General features: G+C 38.2%; 1 protein-coding gene across 11 annotated transcripts in view; it reads right to left on the reverse strand.

The window, feature by feature from the left end:
- Positions 1-19,624, reverse strand: part of ube3c (ubiquitin protein ligase E3C) — a 194,879-nt gene that overhangs the window by 67,873 nt on the left and 107,382 nt on the right. For all 11 annotated transcript variants that reach the window (XM_069914741.1, XM_069914747.1, XM_069914744.1 and 8 more), the window contains 2 exons: positions 16,060-16,164; positions 3,093-3,180 (listed from right to left, as the gene is read on the reverse strand). In XM_069914741.1, the coding sequence (XP_069770842.1) occupies positions 3,093-3,180; positions 16,060-16,164 (193 nt within the window). The remainder of the gene's footprint in view (positions 1-3,092; positions 3,181-16,059; positions 16,165-19,624) is intronic.

The raw sequence follows: 19,624 nt of genomic DNA on the forward strand, positions 1-19,624 counted from the left end.
TAAATAAAATAACAGAAAACAATATACCAAAGAATCCAGAGATCTTTCTCCTAAGTAACATAAAAAATAAAGAATTTGGAATTGACTTGGAGGATGCACAAAAAAGATTTGTTAAGATAGCCCTAGCTGTAGCAAAAAAATGTATTATGTCAACCTGGAAATTGGAAGATAATTTGAAAATACAACAATGGTATATAGAAATGAATAAATGTATTCCATTAGAAAAAATAACATATAGTTTAAGAAATAATATTGAAATATTCGAACAAGTATGGGAGCCTTACATTAAATACAATAGCGAAAACCTACCGGGAACAAACATTACCTAAGTTGATGGAAGGAGAAGAAAAGAAAAGAATGGACTCAGTAGAATTTCTGGTGTATTTTTGTTGAATGACAACATTGTCTAACTGAATTAATGCAACCTAGATTGTATAACTAAAATGGATGAGAGGGGGGGGGATGGGGGGGTGGCTTGGGAGGAGGGAGGGGGGAGGGAGAAAAAGTCACTGTAAATGTGTGGAAAAGAAAAAGTGTATATCATGGCTATTGTGATTTATGGTGTGAAAAATAAAAAATTTAATAAAAAAAAACTATAACTCCCAATGCCTTGGAAAAGCAGCAACACATCTTAACCCAGCAAAACTCTCTTTACCTGCCCTCCCACCAAAGAAAATTCACGAGTATGAGATCAGGCACCAGCAGATTCAAGGACCATTTCTTTCCTGCCATCGTCTGCCTCCTGAATGAACCCCACAATAGTAAATTATGTTGCTTTTGCTCTCTTTGTTACTCTTCACTTTTGTACTATCTTACTTGTTTTACCGTTTACTGGTCTGTTCACTGCATCTTTGTACATGTGACAATAAGATACTGGCTTCCTATATTGGAGGGCAAATGAAAACTGAAAATGCTGGACATACAAAGCAGGCCAGATCACATTTGTGGGAAGAGAAATAACATTAAATGCCTCACAGGAATTCAAATTTCCAAGTGATAGCAATTCCCATCCACTTTTTTCCCCTCATCTTCTCGGTGGGAAAAATTGAAATTTTGGAGGAACAGTTGAAGTTTTACCTTCATTCAAAAATTTGCACTAAGTTTTAAGCTAGAATGCGAACAATGTCCTCAAAGAAATGGGGAAAATGCGGCTGTCCATCAAATATTTTTTTTCATTGACTCAATGTTACTTGTTCATTCACACAGTGTAAAAAGCATTCAAACAAAAATTGCCTGTGCAGCAAAGTTAAAACCACTATCCTACCACTAGAGCTCAATTATTCTGGTCAATTAGTCAATTTTATCTGCATTTCTCCATCAAGTTTCTATCTTTTACGAGAAATATGTTCTCTGCTGATCAATGAAGTCTATTTATCATTCTAGTGACTGCCATTTAAGTAAATGAAAAAGGCCAAACAAACACAGCCATATGTGCTTCAACGGTACTTTAACACTAATTGAGTTTATTCCATGTGGAGTCAAGTGGCATTAAACAAATCATACACACATTGTTATCTGCTTGTTTCACACTGTATTCTTTGCTGAATTGTATTCAAAATTCAAGCCATTTAACATTAAAGATATAATTGGTCTATCAAGTAAATGCTTCACATGTAGTCTTGAAAATTCTCCCAAACCTACTTAAAGCAGGAGGTAAAGGAACCATGGTAAAACAATGCCCGTATTGCACAAATAGCATACAGTGTGCACTGATGCTAAGACTTTTCAAATTTGATAATGTGGAAAAACATTTTAATTTTTTTTCATATTTAAAGTCAAGAGTTGTTTTATTCTACATTTCAGTAAAATGTTATTTTTAATCTAATTTGGAAAACCTTCCAAATCAAACTACTTAAAGAAATTGCAAATAAACAAGGAAGCTAAAGACTGGATATTTTTGATTCTAAAAATAGCTCGAGATCAAGGCCACAATTCCTTACAGCTGAAATTACAGGGGAAACATCTTTCTACTCTACAAACTCTGCAATAACTGCGGCCAATTGTTTTTATTTGTTTACATGATTCCAGAATTTTGAACTCCACTACCTTGTTACTCCAAATTAAACAACATTTAGAGCAGTTGGGATTTGGCAGTACTTTTCATGTAGAAAAACTCCCCAAGATCTTCACAAGAATGAATGCCCCAAGGAAGGAGTTTGTAAAGAAGGTTTGGTAAAAGGAATCACTTAAGGATGAAAGGGCACATGTATATAGGTGTGTAGAGAACACAGAGTAGCTACAAGGTAAAGAAACGGGTTGCGCTAAGGTTACAGTCAAGTAAACAGAGCCAACGTACATCTGCAAATACAGAGCTGATGGATAATCAGAGTAGCCCTAAATCTACCTTCAACATGCATTCTTACCTTGCAGCTACACCAGAATTACAATCAAAGAAACAGAGTTTTTCCAAGGACAAAGGATAAAGTTTATGTCTTAGTCAGAGGAAATGGGTGAGGTTCTAAATGACAAATGTGCTGGGGAAACTCAGCAGCTCTCACAGCATCCAAGATGCTTTGGGCCTGGGTCCTTCCTCAGAATTCTTTGTGCAGTGCACTTGACCCCAGCATCTACAGATTATCTAATTTAATTATGTCCTAACTGAGTACTTTGCTTTCAATGAGAATGACATGGAGGATAATGGTAGGAAGCATAGAGAATAGAATGCTAAATGTTTTTCATTCTTTTCTTGAAAATAGAGTCACTCTCTGGATTTTACTCTGGACTATCTCTAAACCCAGAATGCCTCAAGTCTCATAATTGGTAATATCAACGAATGGTATTATTAGACCACATCATAAGCACATTTATCACATTTTTGTCTACCGTTTAAACAAGAGTGCAGATTTATTATCCAGAGATGTCTCACACCAAACAGATATTCAAGTATTTGCCAAATTTCTAGATTCCTTCAATTTACCTTCCTCATTCATCATCATACACACTTCAGTCATGTTTCTACTCAATATATTTACCACTCCCTTTTGAGAGAAATGTTGATAGCAATTTCTGCAGACATAGATGGCAGTGAACCGTGCAATAAACTCTTCATTTAATGTAATATAAATGAACTTTCGTAAGAGGATAGCAATTACCATCTAGTGTTGATTGCAATGGTCCTATCCTTCCCATTCGACGCATCCTCCAAACGTGCCTGGCTGAGGGCACATATAGCTGTGTGACCTAATAATAAAGAGATGCTGACATGAAGTAATTGTTTATCTAAATACAATAAATTTACAAATGATATCTTTACTTTAAATGCCTCTCAGGAATTCAAATTAGTATTTCCATAAAACACAAAATGGCATGTCAAATAATCAATTCAGTATTGAAAACTGGTGACCACAAATTGAAACCAATTAAGCTAAGTAAAACAAGAACATCATAAAGCAGATGCCATAAGTAAAAGCAGAAAACATTGTCAAGCAATATGCTGGGGAGAGAAACAGACTTAATATTTCAGATCAATGATCTTTTAACAGAATTTACAGGCTTGAAACAAGACGGGGAAAGATCTGTGACTGGCAGGAAATTAGTAAAGGGATTATTAGTGTAAAGCAAAATAATGGCAAAAAAAAGGTGAAGGGCCTAGAAAAGATGCATGTAGAAATTACCATTGCCAATTACTAACCAAAAAAAGTCAACATTTGGATTTAATTAATATAAAGTTGAACAATGCCATTTCCGATTAAATAATTTACAACCTTCCAAATTTAATGAGTTCAAGATTTGAGCTCATCACCAGTGCCCCCATTGATACAGATAATGACTATCGATTAGCCTATCATTTTTATTTTTGCTCTGGACACGTTTTGTTTCTTTATTTCTCTGGTTAGCCTTACAACATCTCAAGATTCCTTTACAATTCATGACAATAACGTAATATTACACAAAATTGCCCTCTGCCTGCCATCAGGAAAAGATTAGTATCAGTCCGAGAGAAAGAAGCAGAAGGAAGACCCTTCAGAGTTACTGAGTGCCTCTGGATTTACCTCCAGCGCTCTCGCAGTCTCACAGTCTCCTGTTCAATAGTAATCTCTTTATGACGTCTAATCTCCTTACTTTTGAACTTGCCAAACACCTGTTATATTTCTATCTTTCCCCGTTTTGATCAAGATGATCTAACTTAGTCTTTTCCTTATACTCAATTGCTGGTGTTATCTTTAAGTAATTCCTTGCTTGACATGTATTTTTACCTGAAAACTTCTTCAAAATAAAACTCAAAAATTTTCCAACTTGTCTTCCAACTTTCGGCATGGAGAGATTTTAATTTTTTTTTTAATTTGGAGATGCAGCATGGTCATAGGCCCTTCTGGCCGAAAAGGGGCCAAATGCACCTCTACTAAACAATTTTGTCATGATTCATAAGCTTATTACATATGAAAACAAAGCACAAGGACCTAATGAGACAAATCTTGATTTTGAGGAATGAAATTTCCTTGTCACATTAAAATTATGTTTTCGGAAATGAAGTCAGATTAGATAAGAACTGCCATTTTTAAAAGGGAGATAAAACTATAATCAAAGCCTGACAGATTATAGCAGGATTGTACAAATTTGCTTCTTTCATTTCTATAAATTTCAGCAGCAGGAAAAGGCTTAAAAATAATATTTTTATGGGAAAATACTAGAGTTTGTTAAACCATATAAAGAAATTGTTTTATTTTAGTTGCACAGCTGCAAGACTTGAGAACCAAGGCCACGCTGGTTTTGAAACCCACGCCTGAGGTTTTGCTGAAATCTGCAGATTACAGGGTCATAAACGGGCTTTGTGCCCAACTGTGAATGGGCTTTCTGGCAGAAGGACCCTGTTGTACGTTACAAAGGTTACAACAGGTCTTCTTGTGGAACAGAATACCCGCTTTGCAAAGCTAATAAAGATCACAAGATAAAAGGAACAGAAGCAGGCCACGAGGCCCATCGAGTCTGTTCCATGACTCTACACTAAGCTGAACTATGCTCAAACCTAGTTCCAATTTCTAGCTTTTTCCTCATATCCCTTCATACCTTTACTAATGAGATACTCGTCCATTTCCTGTTTAAATACTCCCAGTAATCTGGTCTCCACTGCTTTGTACAGCTCTGAGTTCCACAGATCCACGACCCTCGACTAAAGAAATTCTTCCTCCTCTCTGTTTTAATTGGATAACTTCTAATTTTAAGACTAAGACCCCTTGTCCTCGATTCATCCATCAAGGGAAATAACTTATCCGCATTCACTCTGTCAAAACCTTTCAATATTCGAAATGTCTCAATGAGATCCCCCCTCATTCTCCTATACTCCAACAAATACAGCCAAAGAGCTGCCAAACGCTCCCCATAAGCCAGCCCCTGCATTCCAGGAATCATCCTAGTAAATCTCCTCTGCACTCTCTCCAACAACATCACATCCTTTTCTAAGATAGGGGCCCAAAACTCTACACAGTACTCCAAATGGGAGTGCCCCATTAAAGTCTCATTAACACCTCTCTACTCTTCTATATTCCTCTTGAAATGAATGCTAGCGTAGCATTCGCCTTCTTCACTACCAATCCCACCTGGGCATTTAACTTTAGATTTCTCTGCACAAGGAGGCCCAGGTCTCTCTGCACCTCCGAGGATTGAATTTTCTCCCCATCCAGATAATACACTGCCTGTTTATTCCCAATGCCAAAATGTAGAACTGAACACTTCTCAACATTGGACTTCATTTGCCATATTTTGGCCCCGTCTCTCAATCTGTCCAATATCCCTCTGCATTTTTACGGTTTTGTCAACACTTGCTGCTCCGCCACCGATCTTGGTGTCATCCGCAAATTTGGCCACAAAACCATTCATTCTACCATCCAAATCATTAATATAAATTGTAAACAGCAGCGGCACCAAGACTGACCCCTGCGGAACACCGCTTGTTACAGGCAGCCATCCTGAACGGGATCCCTTAGTTTCAACCCTTTGCTTTCTGCCTATCAGCCAATTTACTATCCAGTCTAATAGCGTCCCTGTAATTCCATGAACCTTCATATTATTTATCAGCCTAACATGCGGCATCTTATCGAAAACCTTTTGAAAATCCAAATATATAACATCCACAGCCTCCCCTTTGTCTATCCTACCTGAGACTTCTTAAAAAAAAACTTTAATAGGCTGGTCAAGCATGATCTACCCATTCAAAAACCGTGCTGACTAGGACCTATCCTGTCATGCATTGCCAGGTATTTCATAACTTCATCCTTGAGGATTGACTCTCATATCTTCCCAACCACCGTCAGACTTATGGGTCCATAGTTTCCTTTTTTTTGTTTCCCACCTTATTTGTACTGCAGATCAACATTTGCAACCTTCCAATCCCCTGGAACCACGCCAGAGACTATTGATTTCTGGAAGATTGTCACCAATGGATCTACAATCTCCAAAGCCACCTCTTTCAAAAGCCGCGGATGTACTTCATCCGGTCTGGGAGATTTATCTATCTTTAATCCATTCAATTTACCTAGCACAATTTCTCTTGCAATCTTAACTGTATCCAACTCTACTCCCTGAAGCCTGTGTCTGTCAGGGATATTACTAATGTCTTCCACAGTGAATACTGATGTAAAATATTGATTTGATTCTTCTGCCACTCCTTCATAACCTATTATAATTTCTCCAGCATCATCCTCTATCAGTCCTATGTCAACATAGTTTTATTCTTTATATATTTAAAAAAACTCTATTTTTCTATATTGTTTGCCAATCTCCTTTCATAACTCATCTTTTCTTTCCTTATAACTTACTTTTATTTCTTTCTGTAAGTTTCTAAAGGAATCCCAGTCCTCTGATTCCCCACTAGTTTTAGCTTCCTTGTATGCCCTCTTTGCTTTTATCTTAGCCTTCACTTCTTTTGTTAGCCACATTGGTCCCATCATTCCTTTGACTAATTTCCTTTTCCTTGGAACATATCTATCCTGTATGCCTTTTAATATTTGCAAAAATATCTTCTAATCCTGCTCTGTTCCACCAACTAGTTTGCTTTTCCAGTTGACGAGCCAGTTCCTTTCTCATACTACCATAATTTCCTTTATTCCACTGAAAAATTGATACTTCCGATAACAGTTTTACCTTTTCAAATTTGAAAACGAATTCAACCAAGATCACTATTTCCTGGAGGTTCTAAGACGTTTAACTCCCTAACGACCTCAGGTTCATTGTACATGACCAAATCGAGAACTGCAGATCCCCTGGTGAGCTACTCAACAAGCTGATCAAAAAATCCATCTCTTAGGTTTTCTACAAACTCACTCTCCGGTGATCCAGTAATTTCCTGTCCTTCCCAATCTCCTGCCATGTTACAATCTCCCATAATTATTTTGATATTATCTTTGTGACATGCGCTTTGTATTTCTGTCTGTATCTCATAGTCCACTTCCGGCTGCTGTTTGCTAATAAGATATTTTTATCCTTGGGATTTCTTAATTCAACCCAACTGATTCTACCCTATGTCCCTTCTTTCTATTGATTTAATGTCATTACTTATCATCACCTCTACCCTCCTGCCTATCTTTCCCATATAATAGACTGTGCATCCTCGGATATTGAGCTCCCAATTGCATGCCTTATTGAGCCATGTTTCAGTAATGGCCACAATGTCACACCTTTTTAGTTGAATCTGAGCAGCCAGGTCATCTACTTTGTTCCTAATGCTACGTGCATTTAAGTATAGTGCCCATAAGCCCGTTATCGATGTTGTTTGCGCTGTATTCCTGTTGAGCAACTCTTTCTTCTATCTGCTCACCTGCCTTTCCTTTATGTTGTTATTGACCATCTCTTTACTATTAATTTCTACCTCGGTTTTAACTCCCTGTCTCACTGCTATCCTATTCTCTTTGCTCTCATTACAATTTCCCTCCCCCTGCAAAGCTAGTTTAAACCCTCCCCAACGGCTCTAGCAAGAGCCTCCTGCCAAGATATTGGTCCCTTTCCAGTTAAGGTGCAGCCCATCCTTTTAATAGAGGTCTGACCTTCCCCAGAAGCGATCCCAATGATCTAGCAATCTGAAGCCTTGCCCCCACGCCAATTCTTTAGTCACGCATTCATCTGCTATAACTTCCTATTTTTACCCTTTCTAGTTGTACTCACATAAGCTGTCATATACTTCTTTATGTTAACTTTAAATTAACATATGGTGCTGTGAGCAGGGTCTCGCTGGGATCGGAGGTCATCTGTGGGCTAAGTGGTCAACACCTGAAAAAGTAGGCCGGGGAGAAAAAAATCAAGGTGCTCGAGGATCCCTTGAATCCTCCTCGGCAGATCTCCTGATCGGCACGGCCCCTCATCCAAGATAGACCTGTGGCCCTGCGAGATCCCTCAAGAACAATGCGGGAGGTATAAGGCGACAGTCAAGGTCAGTGAGAACTATACTGTTTATAATATATTGGAAGACTAGTAATTAGCAATTATTTTTAAAAAGGCAGAGGAAAAAAGTAAGTATATTTTAGGATTATTCGGCAACTGCCTGTAAGGCAGAGGAGAAAATTTAAGCAGGCACAAGTGTTGGGAAAGATTCGGAGGAAAAAACTTTGTTGAAGTAAAGAATGGAGAAATGGGTCAGCTATTCAAGCAATGTGTAACATGTACCTGGGAGATGAAAAAAAATCTATGAAAATTATGTTATGCATTAACCAAACATTTGAGTGAAGAATGCTGACCAATATCCACATTGGGATGTTCAACAATGTGAAAAGGTAATACAATTGTTGTGGAAAAAAGATATGGGATCAAAATGGAAGAAATTGATAAGTTGTGGGACCAAGAAGCAAAAAGAAGGTGGTGTGGCGAAGTATTCTATACTGAGCTACTATAGGCATCGGTGAACACGTTATGGATTTGCCGTACACGTTGTCGTTGATGTATATGCTGGGAAGTCGATGTACACACTGTGGAGTCTAGTGCAAGACTGCCTCCTCCAGGTTTGCATGCTGGGGTTATATGCATAAATGCTTCTGTCATATGGACAGGAAGTGATGCCAACAGCCCAGATTAAAAACTGTGTTGGATACAGGTCAATTTCCTGCATTTTTCACAGCAAGTCCACCATTTTTGGAGCCGGATTCGCTTGCTGGTAAGTGGGTTGCCACAGTGGAATGATGGTGTGTTGGAGGGACAATGCATGTAAGAAAAGGATAGTGGTATGTACGTCTGGCAGGAAACCAAAATCAAGGGAAACTCTGAAAGCTGAATGTGAATGAGTTGATGGTAGAAAGAAAGAAAGGAAGAGATAGAGAAAGCCATGGTTAAACAAATGAATATTCATGATAAAAAGATTTTGGGCCCATATGACACGTCTGGAATAGCCAAACTGTTCATCGCCAATGACAATGAGGAAGATGGTGCCCCCAAATCCACAGCACCATTAAACCTGCCGCACTATCAGGATATTCTAGCTATTGTGACCTCCATTTCCCAGGCAGTGGGAATTACTGACTCAGCACCCAGATCCAGTCCAATTCTTAGCATTGCAGAATTAATGAAAATGCAGCTCTGGGAAAGGAGACAGGCTAAGCCAGTGGGAGAGACTGAGAGAACCTGAGAAGGAGAGGTCTCAGAGGATCGAAGGGTCCAGTCAAACATAATTTCCCTTTACAAAATGATGCAACCCACGAGCAGGAGCTGCCAGTCATTGAGGCAAATGCACAGGATATGCTTTTCCTCATCAATGCACTGCACTCCTTTGATTATGTTATTCCATCAAGTTAAGGCCAATTAGAAACAGGTAAAGGTTCTTGGAACTCTCCTCAGTGCCAAAGAATGCGTCCTCACCCCGCAACAAACACAACCACTCATCACTTTTCCTCAACCAACCAAACCAAATGCGCTCATCTGTAGGACTATTTAATTATTGCCTCCAATGGGTTCCAAACATAAACCACTCATCTGTTATCTCCATACGCCTCATCAAATGTTCCCCAAACCTATACATTTACCCCAAAAGAAACAGAAGCTTTTAACAAACATTCCAGCCACCTCCAGCTCTTGATCGACCATTACACAACCACCCCTTCTAGCTATATGTTACTGTTTTAGAAGAGTGTGCCACAGCTCTCTTGACACAGCAACATGGCTCTTATAAGCAACCAGTTGCATATGAACCATTTTCACATGTACAGTTATAAACATTGTTTAGTAATAATAGATGTTTTTAGTCTATGGATAGAGGCAATACCTCTCTAGCTGTGGTCAGGGTACTATTACAGGAAATTATATCCCAGTTCGGTCTGCTGTGGACATTAGTTCAGACAATGATCCTCATTTTGTGGCTAAAATAAATGAGGAACTGTGTAATCAATTGGATATTCAGCAACAATTCCATTGTTCCCATTATACACAGGCAGCAGGAATTTTTGGAACTGCCCAATGGAATGTTAAAAAATAAACTCGCTAAATTAACAGAGGAAACTGGACTAACTTGGCTAAAGGTGCTACCCATGACATTATTTGAAATGTGGCTCAATCCACGACCGGACAATGGCTTATCACCTGCAGAGATAATCTATGGCCGACCACTGTGGACACCTTGGGAAGCACAGCCCAGGAAAATCACAGCATGTGATTTGCTGTCCCTGGGAGAAGAATTAATTCAGTATGTCAAAGAACTAAATAAAATATTTCAGGTTTTTCTATTTGCGGATACACCACACCTATCTCAAGGAATAGGAAGAGAGTTAACTCTGGCTTGAGCCAGGAGGTTATGTCCTGATCAAGAACTGGGGTCAGAAGAAGATGGAACAATGGTGGAAGGGCCCCTTCCAAATGCCACTAACAACAACGACCACAGTAAAGGTAGAAGGACAGTCATCACACAGACTGCAAAAGGATTGGTTCCACAGTAAATAACATGACTCTGACAAGAGCAAAGAGATTAAAGGACAAGAAATGGCTGAAGTGAATGCTCATTATCTTTTTGGGTGCTCTTGTCATTTTTTTGACAATCCTGTTAGTGGTACATAAGGTAAAAGAAATTGTGTGGAGTTAAATCTCAAGGCAAGTTCACAATTCTTAAGGTCTAAACAAAAAGTGGCATGACAACACTTACCTATGAATGCCCCTGATGTTTGTTGAAACTATGAATGATTCTCATTGTTAGGTCTGCACCCAATTGCCAACCTACAGTGGTCAGGGAGTCCCTTTGATAGCAATACCATTTAATCAGACAGACCACAAGGCCTGGAAATGCCATTCTAATTGGACTTTGAGCATTATAAAAACATCTGAATGCCAACCTGTTAAACATTTGTTTAACAATTGGTATAAACCCTACTATAGATCCCCCCCCCACCCCATTTTAAATTGAACAGGTAAACTATAGCGAGAACCTGTTTGCACAGGGGAAAGGAAAATAGGACAGGAAAGGGCCATTTTCCAAAATAAGTGATTAATTTGGCTATTTTAAATGGTATCTATCTTTGTAATGGATAAAAAGTATATCCGTGGCTGCCATACTATTAGCAAGTGTGCTACTATTTCACTTACCTTGCCCCAGTGATATGGCAATATTATCGACCATCCTATGGTACAGGATAGAGTAAAAAGTGCTATCTCTAAACTGAGCTTTTCTTTATGGTTGCCTTTCCCAATTATGGTGTGGCTAAAGTCGCTCGGGAACTAATCAACATGGCCAGTGCCCAAGAGAAGTATGGCAACACTACTGCAGGGATGGAATATGCAGATCCAGATTTGTGAACTCACTGTGGAGGTCGTGGCTCTGCAGAATCGGATGGCCCTTGATCTGATGCTGGCAGTACATGTGCAGTAATAGAGCAGGAATTCTTCACCTACATTTCTGATGCCTCTAAAAATATCACCAATTTAGCAAATCACATGAAGGGAACAAATGTGCAATGTCCAGAAAATATGGGAAAAGCTCCATTATTATAATCCCCCGGGACCATCTTGGTGGCCTTTCAAAGGATGGTAGATGTCATTCATTCAGGGTCTGTGTGCCCTGGCTATATTATTAGATGTGATGTTCTTGCGACTCTTTTGTATAATCTGATTATGTTTAAAGACCAAACTATTCTAATGACCAAATAAGTTATCATGTAATGATAAAAGGAGGGAATGATGTATTATAGGAATAAAATTTCCTTGAAAAATTAAAATTGTTTTTGGAAATGAAGTGAGATTAGGTAAGTGCAACGAAAGGGAGAACACAGCCATTTTTAAAAGGGAGACAAAATTATAATCAAAGCCTTATAGGTTATAGCAGGATTGTATAGATTTGCTTCTTTCCTTTCTATAAATTTCAGCAACAGGAAAAGGTTTAAAAATAATATTTTTTATGGGAAAATACTAAAATCTGCTAAAGAAATTGTTTTATTTTAGTAGCGCAGCAGCAAGACATGAGAACCAAGGCAATGTTCTTCTCGAATCCCACGCTAGATGTTTTGCTGAAGTCTCCAGATTATAGGTCATGTGAATAGTCACAAACAGGCTGTAGAATGGGAAGCTAAACCATATAAAGACTTATGCCCATCTGCATATGGGCTTTTTTCGCAAAAAGGCCTTTGTAGGTTACAACAGGTCTTCTCGTATAACAGAGAACCTGCTTTGCAGAGCTAATAAAATTGTATTGTACTTGCATTAGTTGTCATATAAGCCAATTCAATTAACATGTGGTAGGAAGGAATTCAACCAGCACCAATTTCAAAAGAAAATTGTGGAAAATTTCAGAATTTTTTGAGATACAAGGTAACATTGTAGCACACCTGGTAGAATGTCTCTCTTCAGACACCAGTGATCTAGGTTCAATCCTGGCCTACTATTCTGGGTGGTCTTTTAAACATTCTCCCTAGCTCTGATCACCCAGTCATAGGAAAAAATATAATTAAAGATTATCAAGAATGTTACCAGGCTTCAATTATGAGAAAAAGGTTGGCTAGAACATAGACCAGTACAGCACAGGCCCTTTTCACATTGTTTTGCCAACCTATAGGTCGGGACTTTCCTCCCTGTAGCATGGGAGGCTGAAAAGGGACCATATGAAAGGATTATAAAATCAAGAGGGACTCAGATAAATTAAATAGTCATCATTTTCTCAGGCCAGGGGAATCTAAAACTAGAGGACGGAAATTCAAAGAGTGAAAAAATTTAAAAGGAACCTGAAGAGCATTTTTTTTAAAAAACAGAGGGTGGTGAGTATATGGAAAGAGCTGCCAGAGGTGGGTACAATTGTAACAATGAAAAGCCAGGTACGTGGATAGGAAAAGTTTCAAGAGGTATGGCCCGAACACAGGAAAACGTGGACAATTTGATCGGAATTGACACATTGGGGAGAAAGCCCTGTTACTGCTCTGTAAAAGTCAGATTGTGGTTTCAGCATATTCCACTTACAAGTTGTCAGGTTAATGTCTAAAGTTGTCCCCAGTGTATAGAAAGAACAACACAAAAACATAAGAAATAGGAGCAGGAGTCGGCCATCCAGCCCATCGAGCCCGCTCCACCATTCAATAAGATTATGGCTGATCTGATCATTGACTCAACTCCACCCACCTGCCTTTTCTCCACATCCCCCAATCCCTTTTTAATGTAAAAATCTATCTAACTGAGCCTTAAATATGTTTAATGAAGAAGCCTCAACTGCTTCCCTGGGCAGACAATTCCACAGATTCACTTCTCTCTGGGAAAAACAGTTTTTCCTCATCTCCATCTTAAATCTGCTCCCCTGAATCTTGAAGCTGTATCCCCTAGTTCTGGTCTCACCTACCAGTGAAAACAATTTGAGATCTTCTCTCATTCTTCTGAATTTGAGTGAGTATAATCCCAGGCAATTTAGTCTCTCCTCGTAGGTCAACCCCTTCATCTCCAGGAACAACCTGGTTAACCTCCTCTGGACTGCCTCCAAGGCCAGTATATCCTTCCTCAAGTATGGAGACCAGAACTACACGCAGTGCTCCAGGTGCAACCTCACCAGTAGCAGCATGACCTCCCTGTTCTCAAATTCAATTCCTCTAGCGATGAAGGCCAACATTCCATTTGCCTTCCTCATAACCTGTTGTACCTCCAACCCAACTTTTTGCAATTCATGCACAAGCTCTCCCAAGTCCTTCTGCACATCAGCATGCTGCAGTTTTTCACCATTTAAATAATAATCTGCTCTTCTATTTTTCCTGCCAAAGTGGATGATGTCACATTTACTTAAGCTGTATTCCATCTACCAGACCTTTTTCCACTCACTTAACTATATCCTTTTGCAGCTTCTCCACATCTTCTGCACAATTTGCTTTTCCACTCAATTTAGTATCATCCCATATCACCAATGTTAATGGTGAACAGCTGCGGCCCCAGCGCCGACCCCTGCTGCTCCCCCACTTACGACCTTCTGCCAATCAGCAAAAAAAACCATTTATACCGACTCTCTGCCTTCTTTCAGTAAGTAACTGAATCTGGGGAGAGTTGATAGGAATGTGAAGAGAGCAAGTTACAAGGAAAATTAGTGTGGGAATGGGAATGCCTTGTGGGTAGTGCAGACTTAATTATTCTTCTTCTATGCCATAATTAACATATAGTTAAGACCATTAATTGCAGCAGACATAGTGTACAAAATTTTTACAAGAGACTTTGAACAAGGTTCAAGGCTAACATTAAAAATCAACACTAATAAGGAGGGAATTAAAAGAGTGACCTTTGTGACAGATGAAAAGTGAAATCTTTTCTGGGGGGGGCGGGGTGGGGGGAAATAGCGGTCACTGCAAAATCAGTTGACGCTTGCGAGTGGATTCGCAAATCCAAATGGAGAGGGGAGATGTGGTTGTCCGACAAGGGATAAAGGACAACTCAGGAGGGGAAGGGGAGATTGGGGATAAATAAGATAGAAATAGGAGAATAAGGAAAATGTTGGATGTTGTAGGAATGTTGTCTTATAAAGAGTTGAAAATAAGAAAACAGAAATGGAAAAGGAGGAAAGGTAATGATGGAAAAACGGAAAGAGAAGATAAACAAAATATAAAAGGGCTACGCTGAACTATATGACTTTAAATAGTAAGGGAATACATAACCAAATTAAAAGGAAGAAACTACTAAATTTAAATGAATAAATGTATTCCATTAGAAAAAATAACATATAGTTTAAGAAATAATATTGAAATATCCGAACAAGTATAGGAGCCTTACATTAAATACAATAGCGAAAACCTACCGGGGACAAACATTACCTAAGTTGATGGAAGGAGAAGGAAAGAAAAGAATGGACTCAGTAGAATTTCTGGTGTATTTTTGTTGAATGACAACATTGTCTGACTGGCTTAATGCAACCTAGATTGTATACCTAAAATGGATGAGAGGGGGGGGGGTGGGGGGGTGGCTTGGGAGGAGTGGGGGGGGGAGAAAAAGTCACTGTATATGTGTGAAAAAGAAATAGTGTATATCATGGCTAATGTGATTTATGGTGTGAAAAATAAAAAATATATTTTAAAAAAAAATCAACACTAAAAAAACTGCAGGACCTTCCAGTGCTATATAGTTCAATTACAAGGGAGGATAATTTCTCGTTGATGAGAGCTAGATGGTTGAGTTCTGGGACTATTTCTGCCCACTTTGTATATTAATGAATTAGTTAACTGAGACCAAATAAAAGTGGCACTTGAATTTATTTACAAAAATCAAAGATATACTGGTAGTTGAATTTTTTTAAAAATGCAGGAAAAACTCAGCTCATGAAGCAGCATGAGTGGAAAGAGAAGCCAGTTAACATTTCAGGTCAGTGATTCTTATCAACTCAATGGTTTGCTGACTGAAACATTCACTGATTCTTATCTCAGGATTTTAAAAATAAACAGTGGAAACAAGTCACATTGGATCCTGATGAAAGAAGAGTTTTCATGTGAATTAGTAACCGTTCAACTACTGACTATGCAACTGGGTGCGATATTGGAAGAAAACTTACCACAACTTGATTTCACTGTAATTCATGTGCCACTCTATTTTAAACCACCAAATTAACAAAACCAGATCAAGCTCATCAACATCTATTAAGACAATAGACAATAGGAGCTGGAGTAGGCCCTTCGGCCCGTTGAGCCAGCACCCAATTTAGCAAATACAAACCTTGTCAGCTCTGATATTAACTTGATCAGGAATCCAGTGATCAGGAGGGCAAAACCGTCGTCTTGTGTCTCGCGACTTGAGCATTTTCACTAAATTAGAAATCACCTGAATGAAAGAAATAGTGACAAATTACATCAAGTAATAGGGTTCATTTCATCTGCACACACCTTTCTACTCAAGGGCAATTACTCTATGGAGTACAAAAGAAATCATGGAATAAAAATTTTAAAAGGCTAACAGTAATTTTTGAATACTAACTACTCAAACTAAATCTTATGTAAAACTACCTCATAATGACTTGATAATCAGTTTTCATTTGCTCTTTTAAAGGTGTCACGACTTGCTGGATTATAATTCAACCTTAACTAGCAATACGGTACCATAACTAAAAGGCTTTTATTTATGAGACTTGTAAGGTAAAAACATCATGAGTTGGGACCGGAGAAGGAGTCACCCAGTACTAAGGAGCAACAGGATGCAGGCATGACCTTGTACGCTCAAGATAAGGATGGCAATAACAAGATGATGTGCAGCAGACTAACAGAGAAGGGTAGCAACAGCTTATTCATTGGACAATGTAATGGTATGATAATTTACTAAGTGCGTGTCCTGAGGTATAAAAAAACACCACTTGCTGATATCGGGAGAATGCGCCTTCTCCAACTAACACTGTTAGTTGCAAGTGTTACAATCCGGTAATAAAGAACCTTGATTTCGACTCAGTCTGGTGTCTGACTCACTCATTCTCGAACAAAGCAGACCTAACACTACTCAAACTAAATCTTATGTAAAACTACCTCATAATGACTTGATAATCAGTTTTCATTTGCTCTTTTAAAGGTGTCACGACTTGCTGGATTATAATTCAACCTTAACTAGCAATACGGTACCATAACTAAAAGGCTTTTATTTATGAGACTGCAGGCCATTTTGCCTTCTTCCATCCTCTTCCCTCTTGTCAACTCCACATGATAACCAAAGTCCTGCTTCAAGCACTCAATATTCACATTCAAGCTTTTAGAAACTAACAGAATAACTTAATGCTCAATTAAACAAGGCTGAAGCTAACTAAAATGCTAATTCCATCCAAGATTCATTTATGCCACACAGAATGGACCTGGGATTTTGACACAAGCATTTTGTTTAGCATCATGTCAATTAGGAAAGGTAACTTAAAAAGAACAATTAATATAATTCTTTGCATTTATCCCCTCAAGTTTTTGTTGACAAATTGTTCAGGAAGAGCAAACATCATCTTCTCGACATAACTCAATGCAGACTTGCCAGATTGTTCACTCACCAAGAATAAATTACCATTGCTAATGAGTATCCATTCACCCCTTCTGTAAAGTTCAGAGGACGGTGATATTACTCACAATGGAGGATAGCAGCAGCAACAAAAGGCTAAATAGAAAAGCACTCCAATGCTCACGATGTCTTGGACTTTGAACCATATTCCAATATTAAGGATCAAGGGTAATTTGGGCAGTGTGGTTAGCATAGCAGTTAATGCAATACTGTTACAATCCCAGCAACCCGGGTTTAAATATGGTGCTTGTACATTCTCCCAGTGTCTGCATGGGCTTCTTCCAGGCATATCAGTTTCCTCCCACCCTTCAAAATGTATGAGGGTTGTAGGTTAATTGGAGTATTTGGGGCAGCATTGGGCTCATGCTTTATGTCTAAATTTAAATTTAAAATACCAGACTTGTGGTCAATTGAAATAAAACTAAATATCTGCAGTGATATGCACATAAAAACAAACACCAGAAAAATTTGAACATTATTTTAAATGTACATTAATATCAATGGAACATCATGCTGTTTAACCAGAGATTGTACACATCTGTGTTAATTGATGACTCTATGACTAAGTTCAATGCTTATTTGCTGATTCCAATAAATTAATCCAGCAGAATAAAATTAGAAATAGAGCACTCAGAACACTCAGGCTAAATAGCTCATTCTTGCTTGCTGCAATACATTTATCAAAATATATCCCTAATACAATCATACAAAACGATATAGAATACAATATAATGAAATTATATTTCCTACAAAAAAAACTTCTGGTAGATTAGAAGTAACATGAGAGGAAGCTTCTTCACTCAGAGAGGGGTGGCTGAGTGGAATGACCTTCCAGAAGAAGGTGGTTGCAGCAGGGTCAATTTTGTCATTTAAGAGGAGGTTGGATGAGTGCATGGATGTGAGGGGGTAGGAGGGTTATGGGCAGGGAGCAGGTAGGTGGAATTAGTGGAGTTTCACATAAATCGGTGCGGACTAGAAGGGCCGAGATGGCCTGTTTCCGTACTGTAATTGTTATATGGTTATATGTCAAGTTGCTACATCTGATAATAACAAATTTTGAATGTTAAATACTAGATTCAGAGGGAAGTTGAAATCCAAATTATTGCACAATGAATAAAACCTAACCTGTTAAATGTTTCTTGTACTTTTTCATAAATATGGGATTCAACACCAGTTTAAAAATAAAGTGTGACATTCATTGTACAAACTAATTGTGGTCAAGCTTAAAGCTCTTTAAAAAAAAGTAATAAACTACTTACACCACAATTAATTCTGATTTGGATATTACCTTAACAGGTTGTCACTTTAACAATTTAAGTGACAAATGTCTCAAATTGTCCGCAAATGATTGAACACAACAATTAGCGACTTGCTTGTAGAATATCTCAAAAGGAACATGTATGGTTCAAGAGTACCAGACAACTATCCCAATGATCTTCAAGCTCACTTGAATGTTAACTAGACAAGTTAAAACTATTCTCAAGAAGCCGGCATGAAGTCAAACTGTAAATCAAATTGAACTACCGCTAAATTACTACAAATAAATTGACTAAAATTAGTCAAAAAACAAGTTATTTTGCCAATAATTCACTTGCCCACCTAATTATAATTTTTAATTTATTAATATATTAACACAGTATTTCATCTCAATCAAAAGATCATCAGTTACTATTGCTGCCAGTCCTAACAGCTTTCTTTAAGTGCAATACATTATAAAGAATAAGCTGATTCGTTTGAATAGCAGCTATCCCTGACTTGTAGAATGAATAAGCATTCCTTAATTAGCCCATCAGGTTAAGTGCAAGCATTAATGGGTGCCTGCAAAACTCCAGCATGACATGTCTTTCCAAACACGGCCAAGCAGAATCTTCCATTAGCAATATTAATACAAGCTTAGTTGATCATTTTCATTCAATTAACTTCTTTCAATTAAATAGATAGCTTTGGTCTAATCCAAAAACAGCTACAATAAATGAACAGAAGAAATGGTTGATGGCTTCCACTTCACATTAGTGTGTTATGGGTCAGTGGGAAATAAAACTATAAACCTAATATTCAATCTGGGAAATGCATTTCATTTTTGCAAACTTTAAATGAAAAGCACCAATTGGCTACCACGTTTCTTGTTCTGTCATTTACAATCCCCCCCCACAAATGAAAGTTCACAGTTTATTTGTAACAATTATAGCGAGCAATATAGAATCCAATAATGAGTTGAACCATTTATAATCATACATTTCATGACACTGCTGACACT

Source organism: Narcine bancroftii, chromosome 1, assembly GCF_036971445.1.
Source record: "Narcine bancroftii isolate sNarBan1 chromosome 1, sNarBan1.hap1, whole genome shotgun sequence".
In the NCBI taxonomy this organism is placed as follows: domain Eukaryota; kingdom Metazoa; phylum Chordata; class Chondrichthyes; order Torpediniformes; family Narcinidae; genus Narcine; species Narcine bancroftii.